This window comes from Cucumis sativus, chromosome 3 (genome assembly GCF_000004075.3).
Source record: "Cucumis sativus cultivar 9930 chromosome 3, Cucumber_9930_V3, whole genome shotgun sequence".
NCBI lineage: Eukaryota > Viridiplantae > Streptophyta > Magnoliopsida > Cucurbitales > Cucurbitaceae > Cucumis > Cucumis sativus.
The window spans coordinates 15,948,911-15,967,570 of NC_026657.2; the positions used below are offsets into that span (position 1 = coordinate 15,948,911).

The 18,660-nt window shown below is 33.3% G+C and overlaps 2 protein-coding genes across 6 annotated transcripts; one reads left to right on the top strand and one right to left on the bottom strand.

The window, feature by feature from the left end:
- The first annotated feature begins 8,843 nt into the window (after positions 1 to 8,843).
- Positions 8,844 to 14,206, top strand: LOC101203094 (OVARIAN TUMOR DOMAIN-containing deubiquitinating enzyme 12). Of its 4 annotated transcripts, none has more exons than XM_031882339.1 (10): positions 8,853 to 9,149; positions 9,653 to 9,845; positions 10,249 to 10,322; positions 11,348 to 11,402; positions 11,481 to 11,555; positions 12,207 to 12,280; positions 12,481 to 12,529; positions 12,976 to 13,060; positions 13,728 to 13,784; positions 13,908 to 14,053. In XM_031882339.1, exons 2-10 carry the CDS (start codon positions 9,681 to 9,683, stop codon positions 13,952 to 13,954), a joined length of 681 nt encoding a protein of 226 aa, XP_031738199.1. In that variant the 5' UTR covers positions 8,853 to 9,149; positions 9,653 to 9,680; the 3' UTR covers positions 13,955 to 14,053. The 4 variants fall into 4 exon arrangements, with proteins under 4 accessions (XP_031738200.1, XP_031738199.1, XP_011651337.1 ...); XM_011653035.2 differs by having other exon boundaries at positions 9,680 to 9,845; XM_004145575.3 differs by having other exon boundaries at positions 8,854 to 9,149; positions 9,674 to 9,845; positions 13,908 to 14,206.
- Positions 14,207 to 14,216: 10 nt separating this feature from the next.
- On the bottom strand, positions 14,217 to 16,675 carry GAPDH (glyceraldehyde-3-phosphate dehydrogenase). Of its 2 annotated transcripts, none has more exons than XM_011653034.2 (5): positions 16,519 to 16,675; positions 16,310 to 16,429; positions 15,442 to 15,746; positions 15,112 to 15,356; positions 14,217 to 14,998 (listed from the first exon to the last, which is right to left on the bottom strand). In XM_011653034.2, the coding sequence occupies exons 1-5, from the start codon at positions 16,558 to 16,560 to the stop codon at positions 14,496 to 14,498; spliced, it is 1,215 nt and encodes a 404-aa protein (XP_011651336.1). In that variant the 5' UTR covers positions 16,561 to 16,675; the 3' UTR covers positions 14,217 to 14,495.
- Between the last annotated feature and the right edge of the window lie 1,985 nt (positions 16,676 to 18,660).

Here is an 18,660-nt window from a genome sequence, read left to right on the forward strand (position 1 = left end):
TTGTGAATTAAGTCATTTTGACTATTAGTTTGCTACAATTTGTAAATGAATTATCTTTTGAATTTTCAGTTCACTTTGTCTTGTACGAGGATCTAAATGAGACAATAATGATACATTTCAGGCAATTTTATTTTCCAACTTCTTAATTCTTCCCCCTAATGTTGGAAAAGTTGTCTCATTAAAATGACAATCAACAAACCGTGCAGTAAATTCATCACCAGTCAAGGTTCAAGATATCAAATAATTGATGGGGATTTAAATCCAACATATATTACTAACCTTTTTTAAGGAACCATTTTAGTTCGTTATAGTAAAAAAATTGGAACATATACACCGCAACAAAAAATTCTCAAATGAGAAATATTTGGCTCCTGGCCATAAGCTAATTTTAGTGGGGAGTACTTATGATAAGATGTCGATCTTATGCGTATAAGTGATATTGCATGCAGAATAACATGACCCCATACAGATAATGGAAGCTTTGCTCTCATAAGTAATGGTCTGGCAATCAATTGTAAATGCTTGATAAATGATTCTGTCAAACCATTTTGTGTATGAACTTGAGTTACAGGATGTTCAATATTTATCCCAATTTGCATGCAATAATTATTAAATGCTTAGGATGTAAACTCACCAGCATTATCAAGTCTTATGTTTTTTATTGTATAATCAAGAAACTGTGCTCTTAATTTGATTATTTGAGCAAGTAATCTTGCAAACGCAAGGTTTCGACTTGATAATAAACACACATGTGACCATCTACTGGATGCGTCAATTAAAACCATGAAGTATTTAAATGATCCACTTGGTGGATTAATGGGTCCACATATGTCACCATGAATTTGTTCTACAAATGTAGGTGACTCAACTCTCACTTTGGTTGGTGATGGCCTAATAATCAATTTTCCTTGAGAGCAAGCCATACATGATAATCCATTGGATTGAAGAATCTTTTGGTTCTTCAGTGGATGTCTATGAGAATTTTCAATAATTATTCTCATCATTTATTGACCCTAGATGACCCAATCGATCATGTCAAACAGGAAACATATTTAAATTCATGAACTTCAAGTTCATGGTTGCATATGTTTCAATTACTCATATATGAGTATAATATAATCTTGAAGAAAAAGCAGGCAGTGTTTCCAAAATAAGTTTTTCATGTGAAACAATAAATGTAATATAAAGATATTCTATATTATTTTTATTGTTAGTTTCAACATGATAACCATTTTGACGTATAACTTTGAAGCTCAATAAGTTTCTTTTTTACTTACTAGATAACAAAACATTATTAATTGTGAATTTTGTTCCACTAGGCAAAATAAGGTTTGCTTTACCAAAACCTTCAATCAAGTTTGCAGAACCTGATATTGTATTGACATTTGCTTCAAGCATTGTCAATATAGAAAAATATTTTTTACTTTTAAGTATTGTGTGTGTAGTTGCACTATCTGCCAAACATAAGTCTTCATTATTTACATTTGAATCGGCCAAAATATGAGAAATGTCCATAGCGCGCTTCATTAAAAAAAATTATAATAAGTCTCATGGTAAAAAAAAAAAACTAACATTGAAATATAAATAATTTAAATAAATTGAAAAGCGTTGAATAGAGAAAACACCAAAACATAGTGTAAATATCAGTTTTGGACATTACCATAATTAAAGAAAGTATTTGCTACTCCTTCATTATCATCAATTTTCTCTTCAGAAAACTTAAAAAAATCAACAACATCCAAATGTGTCATAGACATCATCTTGATAGGCAAAGTTTACTTTCACATTCTTCCATTTTTCCTTCAATGAGGCTTGATAGAGGTCGACTAAGTGCTTGGATGTACGACAAGTACAAGTCCAATGACCATTCATACCCCAACGAAAGCATTGATTTTCACCACTTTTTAATTACTAATTTTGTGGAATTTTTTCTCTATGATCATCATTAGTGGTTTTCTTGAAATCTAAATGATTATTACCACAGAAGGTATAATTACTTCTTCCTTTACCACGGTCACGACCTTGACCACGACCTCGACCACGACCTCGACCTCGACCATTATTGTTTGAAAATACAGCATTCGCTTCAGGGAATGGTATTGTTCCAATTGGTCGAAAGTCATGGGTTTTCATAAATAACTCGTTATTGTGTTCACCCACGAGAAGACATGATATGAGTTCAAAATATTTTTTAAACCCCTTTTATCAATATTGCTGCTGCAGAAGCATATTCGAGACATGAAATGTGGAAAATGTTTTCTCTAACATATCTTCATCAGTAATTTTTTCTCCACATAACAATAGTTTTGAATAAATTTTAAATAATGCGGAATTGTAATCACTTACTGATTTAAAACAACATATTTAGATAAATTGATAAAAATATTTATACACATAAACCATTAAGAACCCATAAACTATACACAGATCTTAAAATAATTGAAATAAGAACCAAACACAAACAATCACATACGTCATAAATAAATTAAGATGAATCAAATCACAATCTTATTATGAACTAACAATATTTTTAACCAACAATAAATTTGTAAACATAATGTGTAAAATTACAACATGAAATAGGTACAAAAGATTATACTCTCAAACATTTAAACTATGCATAATATATACATGGAATAGTTTATGCAATGTTCACTAATACAAAACAAGAAAACAAACTAATACTTTATAGCCTACCTTTTGCAAATGATAAAATTGTAGAGACTCATGCTGATAACGTGTTATAAAACAAGAACAAAGAAGCTAAATAAGGAGAATGAAGCAACCAAAGAGAAGAAATAGAGAATAGAGGAAGTAGAGAACAATTGAACTCAATTGTGGTGTGTCTTACAAATGCATCACATCCTCTATTTATAGGACATCTCATGGTATATGTTACATTATAGAATTCAATGGGATAAATGTTACAACATGAAATAAAGGGAGAGTTATAGGAATATTGGTAACATCTTGTAGGTTATGAATATCTACATAATGTATAGTTTATGGGTTCTTAATGGTTTATGTTGTAAATATAATTATGTAGATATCCATAACCTACAAGATATTACCAATAATTATATTTGATGTAGCCACACATGACATCGTGAGAAGTGGGTTCTCACGATATTCTAGGGGTGCGTCGCGAGAACCCTCGTTATGTTAGTGTTTTGTGTTACAGAACATGGAACACAACGAGAGAAAAAAGAGAAGAGATAGACGAAAGAGAGATCGAGACGGTCGTCGTGCCACCATCCATCGCCACCCGTCTACTACTTGTCATCTGTCGCCGCCCGTCCTTCTATTGTCGTTCACTTAGTTCGCCGTCTCTACGGTAAAAATATTGTATTCTATTTTTTTTATCGTTTCTAAATAAATATATTCTATTGTATGTATAATTTGTAGATTGTATATTGTATGGATAGATTGTATATTGTATGGATAGATTGTATATTGTATGTGTAGATTGTATATTGTATATAAGTTTATTATTAAATTTGTTGTATGAATAAATTAAATTAAATTGGAAGTGTTATTGTATGTATGTTTATTATAGATTGTAAATTGACATTGTATATTGTATGTATATTTATTATTGATTGTATATTGAAACTGTTACTGTTAGAATTCATGGATGAAGAGCTCTTGATTCTTTGAATATTGTTTGAGTGTTTATTGTAAAGAGTGCAAGGTGAGGAACATTTTGTGCATGAAGAGAATTTAAGATTTGAAATAAGTTTTACTTTTTATATTTTAATTTATTGGTCGGTTTTAGTGTTCTTAGGATTTAGGATTTAAGATTTAAGTTAAGATTGAAGTCGAAATTCAAGATTGAAGAATGCATAATGTTGGAGAGGTTGTTCTTTGTCCGCTTTTGGTTATTCAAAATGACATAAAATTATGTTGGAACTGTGTATTTATATTGTAGATTGTATGTATGCTTGATATTAAATCTTTTGTATATTTCAGAATTACAATGTGCTATTGAAGTAGTGAAGAAAGAAAATGAAGAGTATGAGAAGACTATAGAAGATCTTAGGTGCAAGAATTTCCTTCGACTACGTTTGAGGACCTCGAATCCAAGAGTAGAGACATGAGCATAATGTGCAAAGAGGAAAGTTATACATTATTAGGAGTTGCATTGAAGAAATATGAGGTTGGTTCAAAGAGAAACAATCATTGCTCTGGTGTTCCAGAAAATTGATTGGAAAAGAGGAGTAGAAAATGACAAGACCCAGAACCAAATAGGTAAGCCATAGAAAGTTCCCCCACTTGCTTTAGTGGTCCCATATGCAAGTGGAAAACTTTCTATGGCTTACCTGTTTGGTTCTCGATCTTGTCCTTTTCTGCTCCTCTTTTTGCAATCAGTTTTTTGGAACCACCAAAGCAATGACTGTTTCTATTTGAAGCAACTTCATATTTCTTTCGATGTAGCTCGTAATAATGTTCAACTTCCCTCTTATCGCTTAGATTTGGGGGACTACTGCTATATTTTTATTGCTTAGATTAGTTTTTAGTCTTTTTGTTTTTATTTTAGGCTATTCATGTAATTTTCTATCTACAAACGTGTATTTTTTAATATTTTAATTAAATTTAATATATATTTGCTTTGATTTTTATTAATTTTACGTTACTTATTTTACAATTTCAATCAAATTAAATCAAATTTGATCCTAATACAATAAAATATTACATAAAAAAAATCTGGCAAAAGGGTTTTTCCGACGCAAACGTCGCATCGGTAGGTTATTATTGACTTGTTGACCACATCAGCAAATTCTACATCAACCAAAAGTCTACACCAACGTCTTCACATTTTGGGTCTTCATTACCTCTTACGACGCGCTATTGACGACATCGTTGTCGACATCCCATTATGCGTCGTGGTAGCCTTCGACGATGCAATATGGTTTTCTGGCGACACTCAGGTGCGCCGGCAGAACTCCAAATTCTTATCGTGATAAAAGAATAAACTATATAGTGTAAAAGAGTATAATTTTGTACTATATCTACTTATGTACATTAGAGAATCTGTAATGGTAGGATAATGAAGGTGGTTGCAAGAACGAAACTCATATATGTACTAACTTGTATTAAAGAAGGGGGTGAAGGAAAATGCATGCATTACTAAGCGACTAAGCTATGAAAGCCTTGATGCCATATAACTTTGTTAACTAGCTTATGATTAAGTTAAGTTCCTCTCAGAGTCTTTAAACGTTACACTTGCTCACCTCTCGGGATCCAAATGACTAAGCCTAGTTAAGCAAGGTACATTAAGAAGATTTTACTTATACATACTTATAGAATTTTGTGTTTAAGGGCGACGACACCCTATTGCCTACACTTTGTTCTCCTTTCAAGACATAAATAATGGAAGTTATCTCGTCAAGATGGAGTTTGTCTCCAAACTCTTCCTTGCGTGCGTTAACTATACCTTGCTACTTTTCCTCTCAGGTAGTTGGCGATATATACTGGCTAAGTGATGGAAATAGCTCAGCTAACATGATTAGAATTATAAGGTAAACTTCTTACCAAGAATCTAAACTACAAAAATAACACAAGGATAAATAAACAGTAAAAATATGATTGATTGAATAAATGCATAAATATACATTATATTAAAGAATGAAAGCCTTCGGCCACTGTACAATATGAAGAAATACAAAAATGAAAAGAATAGAAATGTCATCACAAGTTAGGGGAGTTGGGAAATGTGATCTTCTTCGCTAAGACCTCAAGCTTTTACTCATTGACTGACCAGAGAAGAGGAAAAAAACTTTACAGACTATTCCTTTCCACAACTCTCTAGGATTTTTCCCATTAAGGCGTACGATCGGTCCATACAGACGTCTAACTTCTCACGAAGCCGATCTCTTTTTTGGTAAGGATAAAATTTCTTTTTATAGGCAGATTTAGGTGGAAAATCTATCCTTCTGAACACATCAACGTCGAAAGTTGCCTCTATCGTCAAGTCACATCAACTCCATCTACCACTTTTGTCTTATAGTGAACCTCTTCTCGCCTACTGATAACGACTTCTCATGTGGTCTTCAGGCGAGTTCCTCTGCGATTAGCTTAGCTTCTTTTTTTTGTTTCCAATCCTGCATTTAAATGCTCAAAACAGGGTGAAACATGTATGGATGCTTAGGTAAAGTGTATTTCTAAGTATTTATGTATTTGCAACATAAGCTATGCGTTTTGACATACTAATTTGTATTTCTATAAGTTATCATATATCCATCAACGTCGATATTTTAAACCTTGGTTAAAACACAAAATCTCACACAGTTCCAAAAGAAAATTTTCTCCTTAAAACATACTAAAACAATAATTAGTCAAACAAAAAATTCTCACAATGTATCAAGTCCATTTTTTATTTGACAATTAATTGTCTGTCAACTACATTAATAACTATAGAGATTGGTTTTGGTCGTGATCTATCATTATTTATTAATAATAAAATAAAATTAAGAAAATAGTTTTAGAATCAATGAGGATATTTTTGAACTTTTTTTAAGCTCTAAGGTATTTATGCAACTTATTCAACAATTGATGGGTAGTTTTTAAACAAAGTTTTAAGAGTTTACATCCAAAACTAACAGTAAGGAATTTTTTAACCATTTTAAAAAGTTTAGAACTATTTTAACACATATTATTGTTGAAATTTATGTCATAAAAATCGTAGTTTATAGTTTAAATTATATTATATTCAATAAAGTGGTTATTGAGGACTTATTAGTGAAAATAGAATATGATAATCTTGAATCCAATAAACCAAGGTCATAAGGCTATCTAGTGTAGACTTAAACTTTATGTAGAGACATAAAAATGCATCAAGTTCGAGTATATAGCTCAAACGGTCTATAGTGTATGAATTAGGTTGACCCTTATTCCGAGAACATTATGAATGCGATCCGCTTTGTAGTTAGTACAAACAATGTGATCTTGAATCGTTCATGTAGAGACATGGAAGTGATGACATCCTATGTAAAGAGTTTACATAAAGACTGGAACCATGAAATAGTCACTTTTAAGTTATAACACTGTAGACTATGTAAGACTGACTATTTTGATTTTTGTTGACCTAGGTAATTTAATCTTAATCATGAGCTAACTATGGACTTTTGTTCAAACAAAATGATTCTTCGATCTGCATAGGTGAGGGGAGCTCAACATTGCTAGCCCAATAAGCCTTCCATTTCAAGGATAAGATCGGGATGGATGACTAGGGATATAGAGTGCCAGACGAAATTTACTCGTACTCGTTTTAGGATTAATAGATAAATTGCTCCCTTAAGAACTAAATCCTAGTCTTGAATAAGGGGTCCCACCCTCTCATTGGCCCGAGAGGGACTTGATTTATAGGTTGAACCTTAAACCAATTATTCAATCAATGGTTTAGTGAAACTTAAGGAGCAAGGTGTAATCATAAGGGTAAAACAGTATTATCCAAGGTTACAAACAACCTGTGAAGAATTAACTTATTGATCATGGTTATATCAATGGTTGGAAATATATCTATAGTGAGGGAAGTGAAGCTACTAGATTTTAGTGGAATGATCCATTAGTTAAAGAATTTGACTAGCTCTGTCTAAAAGGGTTTAGCCAGTTAATCTTGAATCATTGGAGCCTATGATTTATAGGTCCAATAGATTTTTATGTTAGTTTATATGGAATAAACATAGAACAATATGATGAAATAATTCAAATTGTTCGAATTAGGTAAAAAGAGAGAAGACAACAAATATATGTGATATAATTGTTAGTTGAAATAGTGTTTTATGTTAAAATATGATTTAAATATTAAAAATATGAATACAGATTTATATTGGAAAGCTCGGAATTGAGAAAATGATCAAAGTTGTTAAAAGTCAAAATGTTGAATTTTGACCTGTTTTATATTCAAATGTGATTTAAATTTCGATGCAGATTCATGCTCTCAGGAAGTCGAAATTAGTCAAAACAGACAAAATGGTAAAAAGTCAAAGTTTGACTTTGACTCGAATTATCAAATGATCATATTGCCCTTGGACTAAAGTCAGTAGAAAAATTCAACACAATGATTAGTGGATTATTAGGCGTTGAGATTTAAGAAACTAATTACATTCAATTTTGAATGTAATTAGCCTATTTAAAGGGTATTTTTCAATTTGAAGAATTTTCTTTTACCAATTTTAATTTTGAATTACAAAATAAACCTAAAACTATTTTCTCTCTTTAAGTCTCAACCCTAAATTAATCCTTTTATTTTTTTCATTCCATCTTTACCTTACGATTCCCGCTCTAAAGAAAAGCGGGTAAACTCTAACAATTCTATTTGAATTTGTGAGGAGACATCGAGGATTTCAAAAAACTTCTTCAAAGGTACGTTTCCAATTAACCCTAATTTCGTTTAATTAGGATAGTTGTCATATGTTAATATCTAAAATTAAAATGGTTAGATGGATTGAGAGTAAATTTGTGTTATTGTTTTCTGCTACGCGCTTTCCTTCACATCTTTTATAATTTAAAAAGAATAAAAAAGTTGAGAAAATTTTCCAACTCATCTTTGCTACTTCGGCATCTAGTAAAGGGGTAAAAATAATATATATATATTTTTGCGTGAGGTTCCTCAAAATTTGGAAACTGAAAAAATAGAAGTTTTCCAATAATAAGATTACACATGTTCCCAAGTTAGAAAGAAAAAACGATGAATAAAATTGGAGGGTTGATATGGTAAAAGTAGGGTAGAGACAGCGCCAAATAGTAAAGATTTGATTAGCTAACCCCTTTTCCCTTTGCTTTTGGGTATGATATTTGATTAGCTACTTGGAAGAAGAAAACAAACTGAAAACGTAAAAGAGTAGGAGTGTATGACCCACACCCCATCTCCCTTGCCGGGTATTGACTGTTACTTCCCCACACGAAGAAACCCGCGAAAGCAACACCCTCTCTCTCTCCCTCTCCCTCTCCCTCTCTTTCCATTGAAGCTTCCATCCTTTTCCCTTTTCTTCCCGTTTCCCAAATATCCTAATCCCCTCCCACCTCAAACAACTGCCGCTCAAGTCAAACCCCCACCTCTTTTTCAACTCCCACTTTTCCCTTTTTCCTTCATTTCATTCATCTTCCTCTTTTCACCCTCATCGCCCCCCTTCCAATTGCAATTCCAGGTATTCTTTCTTCTAATTCTTACTTTTTTTATCCTCTTATTTCAGCTATCAATCTCTCCTCCCTTTCTTTTACAACCGTTGAATGAATTATTGAAGATTCACCAAACTCTCTTGCGTTTTACCGATTTATTTTTTTGTGTAGTTCTAATTAGATCAATGCCCGTCTCTTTATGCGTGTTTGATGCTGATTTTTTTGTAATTAGTTTCCTGTCATTTGATTTTGAATTTTGTTCTCGTTGCCTTCCTGCTTAATCATTTTGGAATATTTTCAAGTTATGATGGTTGTACGCACATTTCAGGATTTCCCATATTATTCTTTTGTCTTCTCCAATCAACATAGCACTTCCATTGTTAATTAATGTTTTTCTCTCGATCTACCATGTTTGTTTCTCACTCTTTGAATAGATTGAGCTCTAACTTGACCTTTGTGGAATGGGTGTTATTCCTTTTTTTATGTGTCTGCAACATGAAAGTATCGATTTTTTTTACTTGGTTTTTTTAAGTAATGGCGAGTCATTGCTTAGTGGCAGCATGACGCCTGAAACTCAGAGCATTGGAGAATGTTCAAGTTCTACTTCATTGAGCTCTCATCAGGACGTCGAGGATGATCGCATGATTGCTGTTGCATTATCGGAAGAGTATGCTAAGCTAGACGGTGCTGTTGCCAGACGCCTCTCCAACCTTGCCCCCATTGCTGTATGAATCTTTTCTCTTTTCTTTTTGTTATTGCTTAGTTTTCTGTTTTCTTAAATAATTTAAAAGACACTGCTTTTTCTTTCAGAATGGAGATAAAACCACTAATCACTTTATATCTGGATTTTAAGGAACTACCTGTGAAATTCTCAATTTATAGTTGGGGAATTTGATCAGAGAAGTTTATTAGTTATTACTTCTCATATGAAATTGCGAAAAAAATTTCTTCTCTCTTCTTAGATCGTTGTCCCGAAATTGTGTTCTAATAGAATGTCTGAAGTGCTTGATTTATTGGTTTTCTGGTTATTCTCCTCATCTCTTGGCCTATAAACACTTTTGCTCCGACTTTTGAGAAAAAGATATTACCTAAACTCTATGTTAAACTGCACTCTTTGTGGTCTTCCAGCATACTCCAAGGATAAATTTATATATCCCCAACCAAAGTGATGCCAGTTTGGAATATCATAGGCTTCTTCAGAGGTACGTAAACCACATTTTCTGAAAGTAAAACGTAGATTTCCCGCGTGGTCAACAGATGGATCTCTCTTTATATATATAATACCACATTTTCTCTCTGTAGAATATCGAAGAAATTTAACACAAATAACAACTGCTAGAGAATTTTTTTCCAAGCAACACATGCATATTCCCTATCCAAAAAGAAAAAAGAAAAGCAAATGATACATGCACATTCATGAACAAGCAAGTAGCGTAAAAATTACTTCTAGGGAGTGTAGATGGTGAATTAAGTTCTTAAATTTACTTTGTGGGTGATTTTGTAATCATGATCCCATTTGAAGGTCACAAAACCACTATCCAATTTCTCGCCTTACTGTTGTTACTATTTTGGTATATTCTTGGTTGTGATTAAGGGTAGTCATCTTATGTACCATAGCTAATTCCTTGATTGAGGAATAGTTCAAACAAATCTACAAATATTGCATTAAAAAACTAACAAGCATAATGAAGAATGGCTGGGCATCATGATCACTGACTTCGCCAACATAAGGCCATTTGAGCCATTCAAATTCTAGTCTACATTTTTATTTTTCCAAGTTGCAGTTTGATTCTGTATCTTCCTAACAACATGAACTAAGTTAATAACGGGCTTCTTTCTTTCTTAATTTCATATTATGTTGCTTCTGCGACTTCAATTGAATCCGCACTCATCATTTCTTGTAAAATCATGCATTGGATTAGAGCTTAGGCTTTCAAGATGAATATGGCATCATAGGACTAATCCAAAAAGAAAACATAGCTATTGCGTTTTTTCCCTTGGATGTTAATTGTCATTGCTGAGGTAATATCTCGTGTTAATAAGGATCGCTTGGTTAGTCATTGCACCCATATGTTGTCAAAGAGGAAATTGCTAAAAATTACTCGGATAAAAACTGATGGTGAAGTCAAGTGTATGTTTAACGTCATTAAAATTTACCATCGACCTATTCTTCTCTTCTTGCCCCTACCACTTGTGATGAAGTAGCTTTCATCTCATTGTCTTTCAGGCTAAGTGTCTATGGTTTGCATGAAGTGAAGGTCTCTGGTGATGGAAATTGTCAGGTATGTAGATTTTTGAGGTAAGAAGTAGAAGCTTCCAGTTTATCTACAATCTATTTATAGTTTCTTCTTATATGGAAGTTTCGAGCACTTTCGGATCAGATGTACAGATCACCTGAGTATCACAAGCACGTGCGGAAAGACGTTGTAAAGCAGGTAGACTGTTATATCTCAAGGTGCTTGAACTAGGAAAAGTCAATTGAAAGTGAAAGTAGGAAGGTCTAAATAGAATGTTGTCTGAGTTGTTGAGAATGAGAGAACAAGTGGCAAAATTCACTTTTACTTGGTTTTAGAATCTGAAACTTTGATTTGTAATTCACATTAAAGTTGCTCTTGTACTTTTTTTCTTTTTTGCTTTTTTTGAAAATGCTCTTATACAAATTTTAGTCAATAAGCACAAGTTAAGTCTGATCTATTAATCTTTTCACTTCTAACTGGTAATGTGTAATTTCTATTTAGGATGTCCTATTTGTATTGTAGTTTGGAACTTTTTAATGAACTCAGACAACTAATGTACCCTTTATCTATGTTTTAAAGAAGCATATCTAACATATATGAGTAATTTATCTACAAGAATTATCACATATATTATTTTAAAAAAGAAAAAGAATTATAATGTGCCGTGTTCTACCTTTTTAGAAATTGGACGTATCGCCATGTCGTGTTGTGTCACACGTCACATGTCGGTGTCCGTGCTTCCTAGGCCTTACCCATGTTTTATTACCAAATTGAAGCGAACATAGTTTTCATGTGAGGGTGAATATCCTGCTTATGTATCACTCATCTGGGTTTATTATTATGTTCCAGCTAAAGGACCACCGTTCTCTATATGAAGGTTATGTTCCAATGAAGTACAGTCGTTATTACAAAAAAATGGCAAAGTATGTGAAATTGTTCAAGATCGTATTCTCTCTTTTCTCTTCTTGAATTGATGGTCTTATGTTTATTGAATCAATGATCGTATATTTATTGAATTGATGGTCATATGCTTATTGAATTGATGATCATCTGTGGATTAACTGATATTAAACATTTTCTTGAGAAGAAGGTTTCCTTTTTGATTTCTTAGTATATGATGCAGATCTGGTGAATGGGGGGACCATGTAACCCTACAAGCAGCAGCTGATAAGGTATAACATATAGCTAAAATTAGAAGACACCTTTGTGTTTGCCACCTTACACTTACTGATTAATTGGTTATAATTTAAGATATTGTACAATATATGCACTAAGGGTATGGGCAGCAAGTTTTCACATCCTTGGAAATGTAGGCAATGGACGACAATTACTGAGTCACTTGACTACTGTATTTGTTACCTCACTGATGTCAGACTCTTGGATTGGGTGCTTTTCCAACTATCATTGAATTCGGAGTTGTAAACTACTACTAGAGAGAGGGAGAGAGACTGGAGAGATGAGTGACAATATGTCAATAAATGACCAACTATTTCAAAAAATTTGTTTATCCAGTTCCATGAGTGAATTATATTCCAAAAATTCTGAAAGATTTTCCATTAGAACATTCTGCCTTGCCTTCTCTATTTGTTTCTTGATCCAGCTGCTTCATCATGTGCAGTTTGCGGCAAAGATTTGTCTCCTGACGTCATTCAGAGATACTTGTTTCATTGAAATTGTTCCACAATCTCAAACTCCCAAGCGTGGTAAGTTAAGAAACATGATTATGGATACGAGAGATAAATATGAGGATGTAGAGACATGTCATTTTATATAAATACAATACATTTATTAAAAGATCCATTTTTCAACAACATATATCATGATTGTATTCGAAAGAATTTAAAGTCATTAAATTTATCTATAACTTAAGAAATGAGTTTGATATGTTTTAGCTCAAAACTTATTATTTGTGTGTATTTATTATTATGCTTAACGAGTGTTTAGTTCGTGTCTAATAAGTACAAGGCCTTTTTAAACTTTATACAACTAGTGTCTGATATGTGTTATTGTGCTAGCAAGTTTGGGAGTGTCTGACATGTGTCAGATACAGAAACACAGATAGGAGTGCTTAAGTTTGAAAAAAATTGACTGCTAGTTTAAGATGGAACCGGTAATTATAAATTATCTTCCAAGATATTTTATGCCAATGAACTTCAATATATGCATTAGTTAGATAGGAGGGGACTTGGTATCAGGTCTGTGTCCAAACTAACATGAAATTGTGATGTATATTTCCAGGTACCTCAGTTTCTTAATGTGTAGGGCTGAGACGTTTGTATTTTAACACTGTTGCATTTGTACACTAAATGCTTTGCTGTAGTTTTGAGATACTAGGGTTCTTACAACTCCTTTACCTTTGCAATAATGCAGAGCTCTGGTTAAGTTTCTGGTCTGAGGTTCACTACAATTCACTTTATGAAATTAAAGGTTTGGTTATGCTGTAAAACTTATTTTCTGGTTCTCAGAGTAGCAAGGATTATTCAGAGTGGCTGCGCTTATTTGGGATTTTTTTTTTTTTTTATGATAATAATGTGTTTTTCTTTCTTGCAGACGTTCCAGTTCAAGAAAAGCCAAGAAGAAAACATTGGTTGTTTTAGGTAAATGGATTGTTGGGAGTATAGATAGCATCCTAGATATTTGAGTATACTACACTGAAAAATTCTTGTTTTTCTAAAAGCAAAAATGAAAATGAAAAAGAAAAAGAAAAAGAAAAAGAAAAATAAATTATATGATTGGTATATATTTTTTAATTGTAAGTAAATAATTCATTACACAGATATTGCCTTGTATTAGTGCATTTATGGATCCAGTGAACTCTATAATGGAATTAGTCTCATTATGAACTCAAAGACTAGATTCTGATGCAACTGTTCAAGTAACATAACTGAATTCAGTTTAGCATATCCTACAGAGCAAGATATATTTTATTTGTATTCATGAAATCTCGAACTTGACTCGACTTTTGGAACTTTATCACTCTCATCGTTTTGTGGCATATATATTTATTGGGTGATGGGTAAATGGGTAAAGGAAAATGGTTTTGGCGTTCTCAATACAAATTAATAAGGGAAAAAATAAGCAGATATGCAGAAACAACCTAGAAATGAGGTTAGCTCAGAGAGAGCAAACCAATCATGCTCATTTCCAGTTGTTGGCAACAATGTCAGCCAAATCAACAACCCGTTGAGAGTAACCCCACTCATTATCATACCAAGCAATAACCTTCACCAAGTCATCCCCCATAACCATAGTCAAGGAAGAGTCGACAGTTGAGGAGACATCAGAGCACCTAAAATCGACCGAAACAAGGGGCTCATCACAAACAGAGAGGATACCGTTGAGCTCCTTCTCAGCACTTTCCCGGAATGCAGCATTCACCTCTTCAGCGAATGTCTTCTTAGAAACCTGGACAACAAGGTCGACAACAGAAACATTTGGAGTGGGCACACGAAGTGCAATCCCATTGAGCTTTCCTTTAAGAGAAGGGAGGACCAAGGCAACAGCTTTGGCTGCTCCTGTGGATGTAGGAACAATGTTGAGTGCAGCAGCTCTTGCCCTCCTGAGGTCACGGTGGCTGGCATCGAGTAGCCTCTGGTCACCAGTGTAGGAGTGAGTGGTAGTCATTGTTCCCTTGATGATACCTGCCATATATTTTAAACCAACTCCATAAAAAACATGACCAACTAAACTTACCGCAAGAACCTAGAAACCAACTGCCAGTGAATAATTTATGCTAGGATTCAGTAAGCATTACCAAATTTCTGGTCAAGGACCTTGACAAAAGGAGCTAGGCAGTTGGTAGTGCAAGAAGCATTGCTGATGATGGACTCGTCATGGCTGTATGCATCAGCATTAACCCCAACAACGTAGGTTGGAATGTCACCTTTCCCAGGTGCTGTAATTAGGACCTTCTTAGCTCCAGCCTCAATGTGCTTCCCTGCACCCTCTCTATCAACAAACACTCCAGTTCCTTCAATCACCAAGTCTATTTCCATGTCCCTGCATTGTTGTTCATCTAGTCATTTATTTCTGGTTTCATCAAAAGGATGAAAGAAAATTTGAAGCTTAGAATTTGAACACCCACTTCCAGGGAAGGTTGAGGGGATTGCGGCTGGAAACCACTTTGATGATCTTGCCATCGACTGAAATGGCTTCATCTCCGGCAGGTTTCACATCAGCTTCAAAGATGCCGAGGGTGGAATCGTATTTGAGGAGGTGAGAAGCTTGCTTGACGCCTCCGGTATCGTTGATGGCAATGACATCAAGTGGGGAATCCTTGCGTCCATGCCAGCACCTCAAGAAATTCCTGCCAATTCTTCCAAACCCATTGATGGCTACCTTAAGCTTTGCTTCCACAATCCCTTTCTTGTATCCTCCACTGCTTCCCACCTTTAAGGATTCAATGGATGAAGGTAAGACACACGAACAAACAGTAGTGTAGTATGAATATTTACTTCAATATAACTCCCACATGATGTTTTCTTGGATAGGCTGCCTAATTTCAGGAGTTTTAAGATATGAACAAGAGACCATAGTACGTCTTGAAGAAGCTTGGAGGAGAAACAAAAGGAAGTTGTATACATTCTATGGCTATATAAGCTTTTAGAAATCTAAATACAGTACCCTTTTTATGATAATCAAATTAAAGCAAGAATTAAACTTCGTAGCCTTCAAAACTTAATGACCATATAGCTACTTTAATTGTACACTATGGATGTTTATTTATACATGTTCATAACTCATATGATCATAGTACACTTTTGTTGCATCCCACGACTTAATGTAGATTGTTAGAAGCATTACATATTTGATTGAACATTATCAACACATTAATGTCTGATGCATCATTATGAAGATTAGTTCCTCCTCATGCACATTTTAACTTCTCGCTGAAATAATGTTAAGAAACCAATGCTCAAACATAAACAAACTCTTAAGAAGAGAGAACTCACTGCAGAGGTTTGGAAGGCAATGACGGAAAGGAAATCATCAGATGTTCTCCTTGCAAAGGAAAGGCTGGTCGACGAGTTGCGGAGGCCCGAGAATTCTCCAAATCCCTTTCCATTAGCCTGCTATGCAAGAGAATGCAGTAATGTTTATTAGATACAAAAGATTAAAGAAGAGTGGAAGGGAAAGAGGATGGTGTTGAGTAATGAGGAACCTGAATAGATGGTTTGGCTACTGACAGAGTAGCCGTAGCCATGGTTGAGGGTGTTGAGAAAGCAGAAGAAGAAGAAAAAGAAGAAGAAGCAAAAGATTAAAGCAGTAGAGAGAAGGGAAATTGAGAAGGATGTATATATATTTTGTTGGTTAACTAAGAGTGGGATGTTGAGTTGAATGGCTTTGAATGAATGATGAGAAGGGTAAGAGGATGAGATTATGGATAGCCTCTCACTCAATGAATGGCTGTGGTTACTTCTTCACTGTGTATCTTCTACTGTGTGATTTGTGATAGTGTTTTAGCCTTCTCCTTTTCCCCTCCACACCCTATGCTCATTTTCTCCCAATTATAAATTACTCATCCCACTGTGGACCCAATTCCAAACTCATTATGGCCTCTAAGTCCTCACCATTTTTTTTTTCTTTTTTCTTTCTCTTTTTTCTTAATCCAAGCACCAGAAAATTGTCATCCCAGCAAATGCCTACTCCAGAGATTACAAGATGTATTTCTAGCCTTATGATAGATTTTAGTGATCCTCTGGACTTATGTTTCTATTCTTGAATTTTGAAATTTGTTTAAAAATAAAATACTGAAAGGAGAATTATTTTCTATTAAAACAAGAACGTCGTTAACCCAATAGGTAATGAGTAAAAATCGAAAAAGTTTATATGCCATTTTTTTTTAGTATAAATGAGAGGTTGGAGATTTGAACTAAGGATTTTTACTTAGTTATTAGAGAAGTGTGGAGAGATCGGGGAGATTTGAACCAGGGACTTCTACATTAACATGATACTGGATGACTAAAAAGATGAGTAAGGTTATGTAAATAGTTTAACGATATCTTTTGAAGTAATAAATGTTTATTCTTCTATATAGTTATAAACAATTTCACATGTTTCTTTTAAATTTACTACATCCAGTTTTAATCGCTTATATATATATATATATATATTGGAAAAAGCTTCAAAACTCAGTTATTTTTGGAACAAAATTCAAAATTAGCGATTAGTCACCAATATACTAATAATAGGATATATAACTTAATTTATAGAGTAAAAGGAACTTAATTATTAATTTTAGAGCAAGGTAGTTTAGATAGACCATAAGAGCCATTTTAAGGTAAGGTAGTAATGCAACTATTGAAGGCTTAGTTGTTGTTATATATTAACTATAAGGGTATAACCCTTTCTTTAAATTTAAAGGTACTTTTGAAACTTCTTAAATTTAAAAAGTATTTTTTAAATGAAAAAGTAAATGGTTTCCTTTATAGGAGTATTTATTTTAACTTCTTTTTATTTTCTAAGAGTATTATTAAAAACTTTCAAAGTTCAAGGTATTCTGAACACAAAGAACAAAGTTTAAGGACATTCTTTACCACTTTTAGGATAAACAAAATAATTGCCTGTCAATATATGTAATTGTCAACATATATATATAGTCTAAATGGTCTGTTCAACCCTATGGTTTAGACATATAAAATTGATTGTAGGTCTTATGGTTTACAGTGATTGCAAATATAGTCAAATCTATCGGTGATAAACCAATATTTGTAACATGGTTTACATGGATAGAATTTGACATATTTTGTCATACTTAAATAAAAATTAAAATGTTGTTATATCTTTAATTATTTTGAATCTAATTGTTATATTTGCAACCATCACATTCAATTATCCAAGTGGTTAAACAATAAAATTTCAAATTGAAATATGATGTATTTATAATGGCAATAACAATAACACATCAAGAGAGAGTAAACAAGGTGGGATTAGGAATAGGGTAAGAGCAGGAAAAATTACTCCCAAGTCCTTCCTCCATTTTCAACCTAAACAAGGATGTGGATTTTAATACCTTACATATATATTTCAACTGCTACAAGCAACATCAATAATGGGAATGGAAAACATGCTATACAAATTTAGAGCTAAACAAAGATGAAAGCTAAAACCTCAATTACCCATTAGCTACAATTTAATGTGATTCTCAAATTGTTAAAATCAATTTTCTGTTAAGACCTTAGCCACAATTTTATTTATCAACTGTGGGGAAGGATTTGAGAGCTTCCCAATCTCTCCAACTTCTCTAATTCTATACCAAAATCATTTAGTAAAAAGATATCTACCCCAACATTCAAAATACCTA